The 13,690-nt window shown below is 61.3% G+C and overlaps 3 protein-coding genes across 10 annotated transcripts; all 3 read left to right on the forward strand.

The window, feature by feature from the left end:
* The first annotated feature begins 1,620 nt into the window (after positions 1–1,620).
* On the forward strand, positions 1,621–9,917 carry LOC134434518 (synapsin-1-like). Its single transcript, XM_063183171.1, has 10 exons — positions 1,621–1,673; positions 2,519–2,694; positions 3,937–4,094; positions 4,897–4,986; positions 5,480–5,542; positions 6,400–6,542; positions 7,509–7,577; positions 8,222–8,324; positions 9,229–9,366; positions 9,470–9,917. Exons 5-10 carry the CDS (start codon positions 5,501–5,503, stop codon positions 9,539–9,541), a joined length of 567 nt encoding a protein of 188 aa, XP_063039241.1. The 5' UTR covers positions 1,621–1,673; positions 2,519–2,694; positions 3,937–4,094; positions 4,897–4,986; positions 5,480–5,500; the 3' UTR covers positions 9,542–9,917.
* Positions 9,571–10,910, forward strand: LOC134434519 (uncharacterized). Its single transcript, XM_063183172.1, has 3 exons — positions 9,571–9,645; positions 9,889–10,723; positions 10,852–10,910. Exons 1-3 carry the CDS (start codon positions 9,571–9,573, stop codon positions 10,908–10,910), a joined length of 969 nt encoding a protein of 322 aa, XP_063039242.1.
* Positions 10,816–13,342, forward strand: LOC134434520 (proline-rich protein 2-like). Of its 8 annotated transcripts, none has more exons than XM_063183175.1 (4): positions 10,816–11,708; positions 11,755–11,876; positions 11,921–11,965; positions 12,127–13,342. In XM_063183175.1, the coding sequence occupies exons 1-4, from the start codon at positions 11,351–11,353 to the stop codon at positions 13,234–13,236; spliced, it is 1,635 nt and encodes a 544-aa protein (XP_063039245.1). In that variant the 5' UTR covers positions 10,816–11,350; the 3' UTR covers positions 13,237–13,342. The 8 variants fall into 8 exon arrangements, with proteins under 8 accessions (XP_063039245.1, XP_063039244.1, XP_063039246.1 ...); XM_063183178.1 differs by having other exon boundaries at positions 10,817–11,708; positions 11,755–11,783; XM_063183180.1 differs by having other exon boundaries at positions 10,817–11,708; positions 11,848–11,876.
* The last annotated feature ends 348 nt before the right edge of the window (positions 13,343–13,690 follow it).

Below are 13,690 nucleotides of genomic sequence, written 5' to 3' on the forward strand. Positions count from 1 at the left end.
TTGGGACCCCCCCCCCTGAATTACAGTGATGGGACCCCCCCAAATTACATTGATGGGACCCCCCCCCAAATTACAATAATGGGACCCCCCCCCGAAATTCCCAGTTATGGGACCCCCCGCCCCAAATTACAGTGATGGGACCCCCCCCCAAATTACAGCCGTGGGACCCCCCCCAAATTACAGCCATGGGCCCTCCCCCCCCCCCCACATTACAGCCATGGGGCCCCCCCCCTAAATTACAGTGATGGGACCCCCCCCCCTCAAATTACAATAATGGGACCCCCCCCAAATTACAATAATGGGACCCCCCCTGAATTACAGTGATTGGACCCCCCCCAAATTACAGACGTGGGACCCCCCCTAAATTGCAGTGATGGGACCCCTCCTCAAATTCCCAGTAATGGGACCCCCTCCCCAAATTACAGCCAGGGGACCCCCCCTCAAATTACCGTGATGGGGACCCCTCCCCAAATTACAGACATGGGACCCCCCCAAATTACAATGATGGGACCCCCCCCTAAATTACAATGATGAGACCCTCCCTCAAATTCCCAGTAATGGGACCCCCCCCTAAATTACAGCCGTGGGACCACCCCCCCGAATTACAGCCATGGGACCCCCCCTAAATTACAATAATGGGACCCCCCCAAATTACAGTGATGGGACCCCCCCCAAATTACAGCCATGGGACCCCCCCTCAAATTCCCCCAGTCATGGAACCCCCCCCCAAAATTCCACTGATGGGACCCCCCCTAAAATCCCCCACATGGGACCCCCCCCCCAATTTCCCCTAATGGGGACCCCCCAAATCCACCCCCCCCAATTTCCCCTCCTGGGACCCCTCCCCAATGCCCCCCCCCCCGGCACCCCAAATCTCCTTTGGGACCCCCCAGTTCCATTTTTTTTTTTTTTTTGGGGGGGGAGGGAATTTGGGGAGGGGTCTCAGATTGGGGGGATTGAAATTTTAGGGTGGGGGGTCTCAGATTTTTTTGGGAGGGGACTCAGATTTTTTTTTGGGGGGGTCTCAGATTATTTGGGGGGGGTCTCAGAAATTTTTTGGGGGGGGTCTCAGATTTTTTGGGGAGGGGTCTCAGATTTTTTGGGGGGGGTCTCAGAAATTTTGGGGGGTCTCAGATTTTTTGGGGGGGGTCTCAGATTTTTTTGGGGGGGTCTCAGATTTTTTGGGGGGGTCTCAGAAATTTTTTTGGGGGGGTCTCAGATTTTTTGGGGGGGTCTCAGATTTTTTTTGGGAGGGGTCTCAGATTTTTTGGGGGGGTCTCAGAAATTTTGGGAGGGGTCTCAGATTTTTTGGGGGGGTCTCAGATTTTTTGGGGGGGGTCTCAGATTTTTTTTTGGGGGGTCTCAGATTTTTTGGGGGGGGTCTCAGATTTTTTTTTGGGGGGGTCTCAGATTTTTTGGGGGGGTCTCAGAAATTTTGGGGGGGTCTCAGATTTTTTGGGGGAGGATCTCAAATTTTTGGGGCCACCTGTGGAGTTTTAATTTGGGTGGGTGGGGGGATTTGGATTAATTTGGGGGTGGGGATTTTGGGAATTTTTTTGGGAATTTTGGGAATTTTGAGGGGCGGTCTCTCCAATTTTGGGGTCCCCCTCCCCAGGGTGAAACCCTTCAAAGGAAAATCCGTGCACGGGGACGTGGAGCTCAGGGTGGAGCAGGTGAGTTTTGGGGACCCCCATCCCCCCCACTTTTCAATTTTGGGGTCCCCCCTAAAAATTCGGGACCTCCCCTCTCCGATTTTGGGACCCCCTAAAAAAAATTTGGGGTCTCTCAAAAAAATTTGGGGTCTCTCAAAAAAAAACTTGGGGTCCCCCCCACAGGTTTCAATGCACCAAATTTGGGGTCACCCCTAAAATTTGGGGTCTTTCGATGCTTTGAGGTCCCCAAATTTTGGGGTCCCGATTTGGGGGTCCGGGTTGGTTTTGGGGGGGGGAGTCCTGGGAGATTTTGGGGGTTCTGCATTTGGGATTTCCCTGGGTTTGGGGGCCTGGCCCGAATTTTGGGGTTCTCTGAAGCTCCCAATCCCTCCCCAGTTTTGGGGTTCAGCTTTGGGGTCCCCGAGAGAAATTTTGGGGTCCTCTGAGGGAAATTTTGGGACCCCTCAAGGGAAACTTTGGGGTTCCCCAAAATCTTGTCTCAACTCAAAGATTTTTGGGGTCCCCGAGAGAAATTTTAGGGTCCTTTAAGGGGAAACTTTGGGGTGCCCCAAAATCTCAATTCAAAGATTTTTGGGCTCCCTTCAAGGAAATTCTGGTGTGCCCCAAAATCTTTTCTCATTTCACTCCATTGAAAGATTTTTGGGGTTCTCTGGAGATTTTGGGGGTCTGGGTTCCAATTCCTCCATAAAATTTGGGGGTTTCGGACAAATTCTGGGGCAGAACAAACCAAAATTTTGGGGTGGCGGGGGGAGCCCTCCTGAATTTCAGTGAATTTTAACCCCCCTTTTTGTGAATTTTTCCTTAAAAAAATCTCTTTTTTTAACCCGATCCGGGGCCCTGGCCAGGTTTGGGGCGGGACTGAGGGGTCCCAGGGAGGTTGAGGGGGGCCCCCCGGCGGTTTTTGGGGTGTCCCCCCCCTGGATTTTGGGGTCCCCCAGGCCCAGTTCTCGGAGCTCTCCTTGGCCGCCTCCACCCACGGCGCCCTCAGCGTCAGCATCGACCCCGCCCGGGGCGGCTCCAGGTAAAAACGGGGACCCCCCGAAATTGGGGGTGGGAATTTGGGGTCCCCCCTCCTTCGTTTTGGGGTTCCTTCCTCATTTTCGGGGCTGAATTTGGGGTTCCTTCCTTAATTTGGGGCTGAATTTGGCATCCCTTTCTTAATTTGGGGCTGAGATTTGGGGTCCACTCTTTCTTTTGGGGTGGAATTTGGGGTCCCCTCGTCAATTTTGGGGTGGATTTGGGATCTCCTCCTTCATTTGGGGGTTCTCACCTCCTGTTTGGGGCTGAATTTGGGGTTCCTTCCTTAATTTGGGGCTGAATTTGGTGATTCTTCCTTAATTTGGAGCTGAATTTGGGGTCCACTCTTTCTTTCGGGGTGGAATTTGGGGTCCCCCCGTCAATTTTGGGGCTGAATTTTGGGGTTCCCTCCTTAATTTTGGGGTTCCTTCCTCATTTTCGGGGCTGAATTTGGGGATTCTTCCTGAATTTGGGGCTGAATTTGGGGTTCCCTCCTCAATTTTGGGGTTCCTTCCTTAATTTGGGGCTGAATTTGGGGTCCCCTTTTCCTTTTTGGGGCTGAAATTTGGGAGGGGGATTTTAGGGTTTGGGATTTAGGAGGGGATTTGGGGCACAAATTCCAAATTTTGGGGTGCAGGGTTGGATTTTTACCCTCCAATTTAGGGTAAAACCCCAACATTTTTTGGAAAAAAATCTAAGTTTTTTTTTTTTGGGGGGGGATTTTAGGGTGTGGGATTTAGGAGGGGATTTGGGGCACAAATTCCAAATTTTGGGGTGCAGGGTTGGATTTTTACCCTCCAATTTAGGGTAAAAACCCCAAAATATTTTGGAAAAAAATCTAAGTTTTTTTTTTTTTTGGGGGGGGGATTTTAGGGTTTGGGATTTAGGAGGGGATTTGGGGCACAAAATTCCAAATTTTGGGGTGCGGCGAGAGCACTTCACCCCTCAAATTTCGGGGTAAAACACCCCAAAATTTTTTGGAAAAAAATCTAAGGGTTTTTTTTTTTTTGGGGGGGGGGATTTTAGGGTTTGGGATTTGGGGCACAAATTCCAAATTTTGGGGTGCGGCGAGAGGACTTCGCCCCTCAAATTTAGGTTGAAAAACCAAAAATTTTCGAGAAAAACCCCTCATTTTTGCACGGATCTTTTTTAAATTTTTTGTCGTTTTTGGTGTTTGTGATTCTGGGGGCTCTGGGGGGATTTGGGGACCCCTTGACCCCCACTTTTTGTGTTCCCCCCCCCCCAGGAAGGTGCGCCCCGATTTTGTGCTGGTGCGGGAGGAGCCCGAGGGCGGCGCGGGGGGCGCCCCCCGGCGGCTGCTGGTGGGATTGCACCTGGGGGGGGGGGGTCCCGGGCAGCGACCCCATCCCCGCCCTGTACGGCTTCAGCCACCAGCCCTGCCTGGTGAGTACTGGGAGGGACTGGGAGCACTGGGAGGGACTGGGAGGGACTGGGAGGGACTGGGAGGGGATTGGAGAGGACTGGGATGGACTGGGAGCAACTGGGAGGGAACTGGGAGGGAACTGGGAGGGGGAATGGGGGTCACTGGGATGGGATTTGGGGGGACTGGGAGGGACTGGGAGCGACTGGAGGGGATTGGGAGGGACTGGGATGGACTGGGAGCAACTGGGAGTGACTGGGAGGGGGAATGGGAGCACTGGGAGGGGAACTGGGAGCACTGGGAGGGACTGGGAATGACTGGGAGGGGGTTGGAGAGCACTGGGATGGACTGGGAGCAACTGGGAGGGACTGGGAGGGGAACTGGGAGCACTGGGAGGGACTGGGAGGGGGAATGGGGAGACTGGGAGGGGGTTTTGGGGGCCTGGGAGGGGTTTTGGGGGGACTGGGAGGGACTGGGAATGACTGGGAGGGACTGGGGGCAGCGGGGAGGGCACTGGGAGGGGGAATGGGGAGACTGGGAGGGACTGGGAAGGACTGGGGGGACTGGGAGAGGGAACTGGGGGCACTGGGAGGGACTGGGAGCACTGGGAGGGGATTTGGGAGACACTGGGAGGGCGCAGAATGAACTGGGAGCGGTGCTGGGCCAGACTGGGAGCACTGGGAGGGCGCGGAATGAACTGGGAGCGGTGCTGGGCCAGACTGGGAGCACTGGGAGGGTGTGGAATGAACTGGGAGCGGTGCTGGGCCAGACTGGGAGCACTGGGAGGGCTCTGGGCCGGCCCCTGACATTCCCAGTTGCTCCCAGTTTGCCCAGTTGGCTCGGCTGCAGCGGGAACTGGGCCATGAGGCCTTTCCACTGGTGCCCCAGCGCTTCTGCAACCGGCCCCGGGGACTGGTGAGCACTGGGAGCACTGGGAGGGACTGGGAGGGACTGGGAGGGACTGGGAGGGACTGGGAATGGCGTCACTGGTGTCTAACTGGTGTCACTGGTCGGTAACTGGAGTTACTGGTCTCTAACTGGTGTCACTGGTGTCACTGGTCGGTAACTGGAGTTACTGGTCTCTAACTGGTGTCACTGGTCTCTAACTGGTCTCTAACTGGTGTCACTGGTGTCACTGGTCTCTAACTGGTCTCTAACTGGTCTCTAACTGGTGTCACTGGTCGGTAACTGGAGTTACTGGTCTCTAACTGGTGTCACTGGTTTCTAACTGGTGTCACTGGTGTCACTGGTGTCACTGGTCTAACTGGTGTCACTGGTGTCACTGGTGTCTAACTGGTGTCACTGGTGTCACTGGTCTCTAACTGGTTTCTAACTGGTCTCTAACTGGTGTCACTGGTCTCTAACTGGTTTCTAACTGGTCTCTAACTGGTGTCACTGGTGTCCCCAGCTCACCGCCCCCACCTTCCCCATGACGGTGACGCTCAGCCCCGCCCCCGCCGGGGTGGGACAGGTGAGTGGGGCGGGGCCTGGGGTGGGCGTGGTCTGAGGTGGGTGTGGCCTGAGATGGGCGTGGATCTCTGTGGGTGTGGCTCAATGTGGGCGTGGCCAGCAGGGTGTGGCTCAATGTGGGCGTGGCCAGCAGGGTGTGGTTCAATGTGGGCGTGGCCAGCAGGGTGTGGCAGTGGTTCAATGTGGGTGTGGTTCAATGTGGGTGTGGCTCAATGTGGGTGTGGCTCAATGTGGGCGTGGCCAGCAGGGTGTGGTTCAATGTGGGCGTGGCCAGCAGGGTGTGGCAGTGGTTCAATGTGGGTGTGGTTCAATGTGGGTGTGGCCAACAGGGTGTGGTTCGATGTGGGCGTGGCCAGCAGGGTGTGGCTGTCGCTCATTGTGGGTGTGGTTCAATGTGGGTGTGGCTCAGTGTGGGTGTGGTTCAATGTGTCCCACCTCAGCCGTCCCTCACCTGTCCCTCACCTGTCCCTGTCTCACCTGTCCAGGTGCGCGTGGGCTCCCCGCAGGTGCTGTCCCCATGTCACCTGTCCTGTTTCACCTGTCCCCATGTCACCTATCTCCATCTCACCTGTCCCCATCTCACCTGTCCAGGTGCGCGTGGGCTCCCCGCAGGTGCTGGGGATGTGTCCCCATGTCACCTGTCCCTCACCTGTCCCTGTCTCACCTGTCCCCTCTGTCCCTCACCTGCCCAGGTGCGCGTGGGCTCCCCGCAGGTGCTGTCACCTGTCCCTCACCTGTCCCTTACCTGTCCCCCCTGCCCAGGTGCGCGTGGGCTCCCCGCCGGTGCTGTCCCCATGTCACCTGTCCCTCACCTGTCCCCTGTCCCTCACCTGTCCCCTCTGTCCCTCACCTGCCCAGGTGCGCGTGGGCTCCCCGCCGGTGCTGGGCGCGGTGGCCGCTGCCATGGGCGGGGCCCGGGCGGGGGCGCTGCTGCGGGGGGGCCCCGTGGGAACCGAGAAACTGCGGGTGCAGAGGATCGGGGACCAGTACAGGGCCCTGCGGTGAGACTGGGGGGACTGGGAACACTGGGAGGGACTGGGAGCACTGGGAGCACTGGGAATGGGACTGGGAACACTGGGAGGGACTGGGAGGGACTGGGAACACTGGGAGCACTGGGAATGGGACTGGGATGGACTGATGGGGACCAGTACAGGGCCCTGCGGTGAGACTGGGGGGACTGGGAGGGACTGGGAGGGACTGGGAGCACTGGGGGGACCAGTACAGGGCCCTGCGGTGAGACTGGGGAAACTGGGAGGGACTGGGAACACTGGGAGGGACTGGGAGGGACTGGGGGGACCAGTACAGGGCCCTGCGGTGAGACTGGGGAAACTGGGAGGGACTGGGATGGACTGGGAGGGACTGGGAGCACTGGGAATGGGACTGGGATGGACTGGGAATGGGATTGGGAACACTGGGGGGACCAGTACAGAGCACTGCGGTGAGACTGGGGGGACTGGGATGGACTGGGATGGACTGGGATGGACTGGGGGAGCACTGGGGGAAACTGGGAGCACTGGGAGAGACTGGGGGGGACTGGGAGGGAACTGAGACCGACTGGGACGAAATGGGAGGAACTGGGAGGGTTCAACCTGTGGGGGCGTGGCTACCACGGGAGGCGTGGCTTTGTTCTGAGGGCGGGGTCTGGGCGTGGCTCAGGGTTTGGGGCGGGGTCTGATGTGCTCTGGGGTGGGGTCTGCAGGAATGGGCGAGGCCTCAGCCTGGGGGGGCGTGGTCTGTGAATGGGCGGGGCCTGTGGCAGTGGGGGCGGGGCCTCAGCCTGGGGGGCGTGGTCTGTGAATGGGCGGGGCCTGTGTGAATGGGGCGGGGCCTCAGCCTGGGGGGCGTGGTCTGTGAATGGGCGGGGCCTGTGTGAATGGGGCGGGGCCTCAGCCGGGGGGGCGTGGTCTGTGAATGGGCGGGGCCTGTGTGAATGGGGCGGGGCCCAGCTGACCCCGGTGTCTCCCCAGGTGGTCCCTGGGGGGCGGGGACACGGCGGGGGAGGGGCCGCAGGTGGAGCCGGTCGCGCTCAGCCCCAGGTGAGTGCAAGGGGGCGGGGCTAAGAGGGGCGTGGCTTTGGGGGCGGGGCTTAGGCGGGGGGTGGGCAGCAATGAGGCGGGGCTAGGAGAGGAGGGGCGTGGTTATGCGGCAGGGGTGGGGCTTTAAAGAAAGGGGTGTGGCTATGCATGGAGGGGCGTGGCTATGAGAAATGGGGGGTGGCTATGCAGGAAGGGGGTGGGGCTGGCACGAAGGGGGTGTGGCTAGGAGAGAAGGGGCGGGGCTATGAGAAAAAAGGTGTGGCTATGCAGGAAGGGGGTGGGGCTGGCACGAAGGGGGTGTGGCTAGCAGAGAAGGGGCGGGGCTATGAGAAAAAAGGTGTGGCTATGCAGGAAGGGGTGTGGCTGGCACGAAGGGGGTGTGGCTAGGAGAGAAGGGGCGGGGCTATGCAGGGAGGGGCAGGGTTATTATGGGAGGGTTGGGGCTATGTGGGAAGGGGGCGTGGCTTAGATGGGTGTGGCCACCAAAAGGGGTGTGACCAGTGGGCTTTTTTTTTTGTGGGCGTGGCCATTCAGAAAGGGGCGGGGCTTTGGGTGGCGCTCTGTCCGGCCCGAGCGGGTGTGGGCAATGCGAAGGGGCGTGGCCGCGGCGGTGGGCGTGGCCGCTGAGCCCCGCCCCTCGGCAGGCACCGGGCGTGGGTCGACGCCTGCGCCGGCCTCTTCGGGGGCGTCGACATCTGCGGGGTGGAGGCGCTGAGGGGCCCCGACGGGCAGGAGCAGATCGTGCAGGTACCCGGAACACCTGGGCACGGCTGGGCACGGCTGGGCACACCTGGGGAACACCTGGGCACACCTGGGCACACCTGGGGAACACCTGGGCACACCTGGGCACAGCTGGCACATACCTGGGGGACACCTGGGGAACACCTGGGGAACACCTGGGCACAGCTGGGACATACCTGGGGAACACCTGGGCACACCTGGGGAACACCTGGGCATGGTTGGGCACCCCTGGGCACACCTGGGGAACACCTGGGCACAGCTGGGACATACCTGGGGGACACCTGGGGGAAACCTGGGACACCCGGGGCATACCTGGGACACACCTGGGCCAAAGCTGGGTCACAGCTGGGCACACATAGGGCACCTGGGACACACCTGGCGGACACCTGAGACACACGGGGCATACCTCGGCACACCTGGGCACACCTGGGGGACAGCTGGGGACACCTGGGCACATTTGGGGCACACCTGAGACATGCAGGGCACGCCTGGTGGACACCTGAGACACATGGGACACACCTGGAGAACACCTGGGCACAGCCGGGACACACCTGGAGGACACCTGGCATACCTGGGGCACCTGAGGCACACCTGGACACACTGGGGCACACCTGGGTAACTCCTGGGACGCACATAGAGCGCATCTGAGACACCTGGGGCACACATGAGCACAGCTGGGCACAGGTGGGCACAACTGGAGCACACCTGGGGCACACCTGAGTCACCCATTCCCCCCTTAAGCCCTGGTTCCCCCCCACCCTTGCACCTCTCCTGACCACCTGCACCTCCCTCTGAGGGCTCCATTGCTCACCCTGTCCCCATCCCTCACCTTCCCCCCACACCTGAGCCCCGCCCACACCTGAGCCATGCCCACCTGTGCCCACCTGTGCCCACCTGTGCCCACCTGCAGGTTCTGGGCTCGTGGCTGCCCCTGCTGGGCCCGGGCGCGGCCGAGGACCAGGCGCAGATCGTGGAGTTGGTGCTGGAGCGGATGAGGGAGGAGCTGCCCCGCCCCCGCAGCCCCTCCCCCGCCCGGCCACGCCCACAGGTAACCGCCCCTCCCCCCCCCCCCCCCCCCCCCCCCGTCCTCCAGGTGCTTCCCGGAACCCCCAAAATTGAAACCCCACCCCCCCCCCCCTCCTTTTGTGCAGGTGTCGGTGACATCGGGGACCCCCCGGCCGGGGACCCCCCCCCAGCAGAGACCCCAGCCCCAGGGTGAGTGACCCCGAAAAAATTTCGGGAGCCTCCAAAAATGCGGAATTTCGGGATTTGTATCCTGAAATTTGAGGGATCTGCTTTTGCTCAGAAGGGGAAAGTTTTCCCCAAAGTGGGACTTGGAAAAATTTGGGGTTTCCCAGAAATCCTCCTTAAATTTGACCCAAATCCTGAAATTTGCTAAGTTTAAATTAATTCCTAAAAATTGCTCCAGACACCCAAATTTTGGGAGCCCCTCCCTCCCCTGGGACACCCCAAATCTGCTCCTGCGCCCCCAAAATTGGGGGATTTTGCCCCAAATTGGGACCTTACCCGCCTCAAGCCCCGCCCCCTCCGCTGTTTCTCTTCCCTCCAGGTGCTCCGCCTCCGTCTGGCCCCGCCCAGCCCCGCCCACAGCCGCAGGGGCAGCCACGCCCACAAATGGGCGGAGCTTCACCACGCCCTGCCCAGCCAGGCCCTGCCCAGCCACGAGGTCCCGCCCAGCCCCGCCCACTCGCTGCACAGCCCCGCCCCCAAACCCCAACGGCCACGCCCCAGCCCCGCCCAACCTCCCCGCAGCCACGCCCACAAACCCCGCCCAGCCCGGCTCAGCCACGCCCACAAACCCCACCCAGCTCCCCACAGCCACACCCACAAGCCCCGCCCACTTCGCAGCCCCGCCCACCTCTGGCCGCCTCGGCGCCTCAGCCTCGCCCACCCAGCCCACAGCCCCGCCCACAAGCCCCGCCCACATCCCCGCAGCCACGCCCACAAATCGCTCCCGTATCCCAACCCCGCCCTCAAGCCCCGCCCACCTCAGCTCCTCAGCCCCGCCCACCCGGCCCGGCTGTGTCCCCCCAGCCAAGGCCCCAAGCCCCACCCACTTCACAACCCCGCCCCCAAGCCCCGCCCACCTCAGCTCCTCAGCCCCGCCCCCAAGCCCCGCCCACCTCAGCCGCTCAGCCCCGCCCCCAAGCTCCAGCTACCTCACCCCAGCCCCGCCCCCAAGCCCCACCCACCTCCCCCCAGCCCCGCCTCCAGCGCTCCCCCTCCGTTCCCCAGCCCCGCCCCCAAGCCCCGCCCTCCTCCGCCACGCCCCGCCCCCCCGGCCCGCAGGCCCCGCCCACCACGCGCCAGCCCCGCCCCCAGGCCCCGCCCATTGCCCCCAAACCCATCCTGGCCCCCAAACCCGGCTCCGCCCCTCCCCCCAGGTAAGTCGGGGGGGTCTCTGGAGGGGGGGGTAGGGGGCTAAGCCCCGCCCCCTGTGGGGGAGGGGTGAGGCTCCGCCCCCTGGGCTTCCCCCTGAACCCCCAAATTCCGCAGCCCCGCCCCCGAGCAGGGCCCCCCGAGAGCCTGCGGGCGCTGCGGCAGAGCTTCGCCAGCCTCTTCTCCGACTGAGCCCCAAAACACCAACGGGAGCCCCAAAATACCAACGGGGCACCCCGAAAATCCCACTGTGGGCACCCCGAAAATCCCACTGAGGGCACCCCGAAAATCCCACTGTGGGCACCCCGAAAATCCCACTGAGGGCACCCCGAAAATCCCACTGAGGACACCCCAAAAATCCCACTGTGGGCACCCCGAAAATCCCACTGAGGGTACCAAAAAATTCCACTGTGGGCACCCCGAAAATCCCACTGAGGGTACCCTGAAAATCCCACTGTGGGCACCCCGAAAATCCCACTGAGGGCACCCCAAAAATCCCACTGAGGGTACCCTGAAAATCCCACTGAGGGTACCCCAAAAATCCCACTGAGGGTATCCCAAAAATCCCACTGAGGGTACCCCAAAAATCCCACTGAGGGCACCCCGAAACACACCTGGGAGGTGCCTCAAAAATGCACCCAGGGCGCCCCAAAAACCTCCTGGAGAGTCCCAAAATTCCAACGAGGGTACCCCCAAAAACCCCCTGGGGATGCCCCAAAACTCCAACGAGGGTACCCCAAATTACCAATGTGGAGCCCCAAAAATTCCCCCACGGGCACCCCAAAATACCAATGGGGGTGTCCCAAAACCCCCCCCCGGGACACCTCAAAAACGCCCCTGGGGGTACCCCAAAAACCCTTATGGGGACACCCCAAAAACGCACCTGGGGAGCCCCAAAATATCAACGGGGCAGCCCAAAAATCCCCCCAAAATGCCACCAAAAACCTGCCAGGGGACACTCTGAAATACCAGCGGGGACACCCCAAAAACCTCCTGGGGACACCCCAAAAAACTGTCCTGGGGGAGCCCCAAAAACCTCCTGGGGACACCCCAAAAATCCTACTGGGGGACACCCCAAAAACCTCCCTGGGGACACCCCAAAAAACCGTCCTGGGGGAGCCCCGAAAACCTCCTGGGGACACCCCAAAAATCCTACTGGGGGAGCCCCAAAATACCGACGGGGACACCACAAAAATCCTACTGGGGAGCCCCAAAAACCTCCCTGGGGACACCCCAAAAATCCTACTGGGGGAGCCCCAAAACCTCCCTGGGGACACCCCAAAAATCCTCCTGGGGGAGCCCCAAAAACCTCCTGGGGACACCCCAAAAATCCTACTGGGGGAGCCCCAGAAACCTTCCTGGGGAGACCCCAAAAACCCACCCGGGGGCACTTCAAAATCCCACTATGGGGGGTACCCCAAAAACCTCTTGGAGACACCCTAAAAATCCCTTCCGGGGCCCCCCAAATCTCCCTGTGGACACCCCAAAAATCCCCCGGGCACATCCCAAAACCCCCTCAACACTGCCATGGGGACGCCCCCAGGGTCACCCCAAAATCCCCCTCGGGAGACCCCAAAACTTCCCAAGGGGTGCCCCCAAATCCCCCCCAGAGTTCGCCAAAATGACCCCTGGGGTCACCCCAGAATCCCCCCTGAGGACACCCCCAAATCCATCCCCGCTTTGCCGCCCCACAAATGGGGGGCTTTGGGTGCCCGGGACCCCTGAGAATGCACCCCAAAACCCCCTGGGGTGCCCCAAAATCCACCCGGGACCCCCCAACTCCACCTTGGGGAGGGGTCCCTGGAGTTCAAGACCCCCCCAAATCCACCCTGGGGAGGGGTCCCTGGAGTTCAAGACCCCCCTAAATCCACCCGGGACCCCCCCAAATCCACCTTGGGGAGGGGTCCCAGTGGTTTGGGACCCCCCAAATCCGCCCTGGGTGGGGTCCTGGGTGTTCGGGACTCCCCCAAATCCACCCGGGACCCCCCCAAATCCAACATGGGGAGGGGTCCCCTGGAGTTCAAGACCCCCCAAAATCCACCCGGGACCCCCCAAATCCACCTTGGGGAGGGGTCCCTGGAGTTCAAGACCCCCCAAAATCCACCCGGGACCCCCCAAATCCAACATGGGGAGGGTTCCCTGGAGTTCAAGACCCCCCAAAATCCACCCGGGACCCCCCAAAATCCACCTTGGGGAGGGGTCCCTGGAGTTCAAGACCCCCCAAAATCCACCCGGGACCCCCCAAATCTTCTCTGGGTGGGGTCCCTGGAGTTCAAGACCCCCCAAAATCCACCCAGGACCCCCCAAATCCACCTTGGGCAGGGGTCCCTGGAGTTCAAGACCCCCCAAAATCCACCCGGGACCCCCCAACTCCACCCTGGGTGGGGTCCCGGGTGTTCGGGACCCCCCCAAATCTGCCTGGGTGGGGTCCCGGTGGTTCGGGACCCCCCCAAATCCCCCCGGCGCTCCCCTCCCCCCCACTGCTCTGTGCTCTCAGTGTGCGCTCGTGAGTGTGTAAGCCCCGCCCCCCCCGCTTGACCACGCCCCCTTTGTCGGACACACCCTGCTTAGCCCCGCCCCCTTCGCCCCGGTGGGCGGGGGTCAATAAATCCCTGAGCTGCTGGCGCTGGGTGCTGCTGATGGGGGGGGTGGGGATGGGGGGGTGGGACCCCTCCCAAAATTGGGGGGAGGCACCTGGGGACACCTGGGGACACCTGGGGACACCTGGGATGGACCTGGGGGACACTTGAGACAAACCTGGAGAGACCTGGAGACAACTGGGGGGTGGGGACACACCGAGGGCACACCTGGGGACACCTGGGAGGGACCTGGGGACAACTGGAGCACACCTGGGGGACACCTGGGGACACCTGGGCCACACTTGGGGACACCTGGGGACTACTGGGAGGGACCTGGGGGACAGCTGTGGCACCTGGGGGTAGCCTGGGCACACCTGGGAGAGACCTGGGGGA

This window comes from Melospiza melodia, unplaced genomic scaffold (genome assembly GCF_035770615.1).
Source record: "Melospiza melodia melodia isolate bMelMel2 unplaced genomic scaffold, bMelMel2.pri scaffold_370, whole genome shotgun sequence".
Classification (NCBI taxonomy): Eukaryota; Metazoa; Chordata; class Aves; order Passeriformes; family Passerellidae; genus Melospiza; species Melospiza melodia.

What these genes read in the sequence shown, in the direction of transcription:
- LOC134434520 (XM_063183174.1), top strand. Translation starts at nt 11,466, where the DNA reads ATGTGGAGCCCCAAAAATTCCCCCACGGGCACCCCAAAATACCAATGG. An exon ending in AGCGGGGACACCCCAAAAAC is followed by an intron (nt 11,709 to 11,754) that starts CTCCTGGGGACA and finishes AGCCCCAAAAAC; the next exon opens with CTCCTGGGGACACCCCAAAA.
- LOC134434519 (XM_063183172.1), top strand. Translation starts at nt 9,571, where the DNA reads ATGCGGAATTTCGGGATTTGTATCCTGAAATTTGAGGGATCTGCTTTT. An exon ending in AGGGGAAAGTTTTCCCCAAA is followed by an intron (nt 9,646 to 9,888) that starts GTGGGACTTGGA and finishes TCTTCCCTCCAG; the next exon opens with GTGCTCCGCCTCCGTCTGGC. An exon ending in GGCTCCGCCCCTCCCCCCAG is followed by an intron (nt 10,724 to 10,851) that starts GTAAGTCGGGGG and finishes GCCCCCGAGCAG; the next exon opens with GGCCCCCCGAGAGCCTGCGG.
- LOC134434518 (XM_063183171.1), top strand. Translation starts at nt 5,501, where the DNA reads ATGACGGTGACGCTCAGCCCCGCCCCCGCCGGGGTGGGACAG. An exon ending in CCCCCGCCGGGGTGGGACAG is followed by an intron (nt 5,543 to 6,399) that starts GTGAGTGGGGCG and finishes TCACCTGCCCAG; the next exon opens with GTGCGCGTGGGCTCCCCGCC. An exon ending in GGCAGGAGCAGATCGTGCAG is followed by an intron (nt 8,325 to 9,228) that starts GTACCCGGAACA and finishes GCCCACCTGCAG; the next exon opens with GTTCTGGGCTCGTGGCTGCC.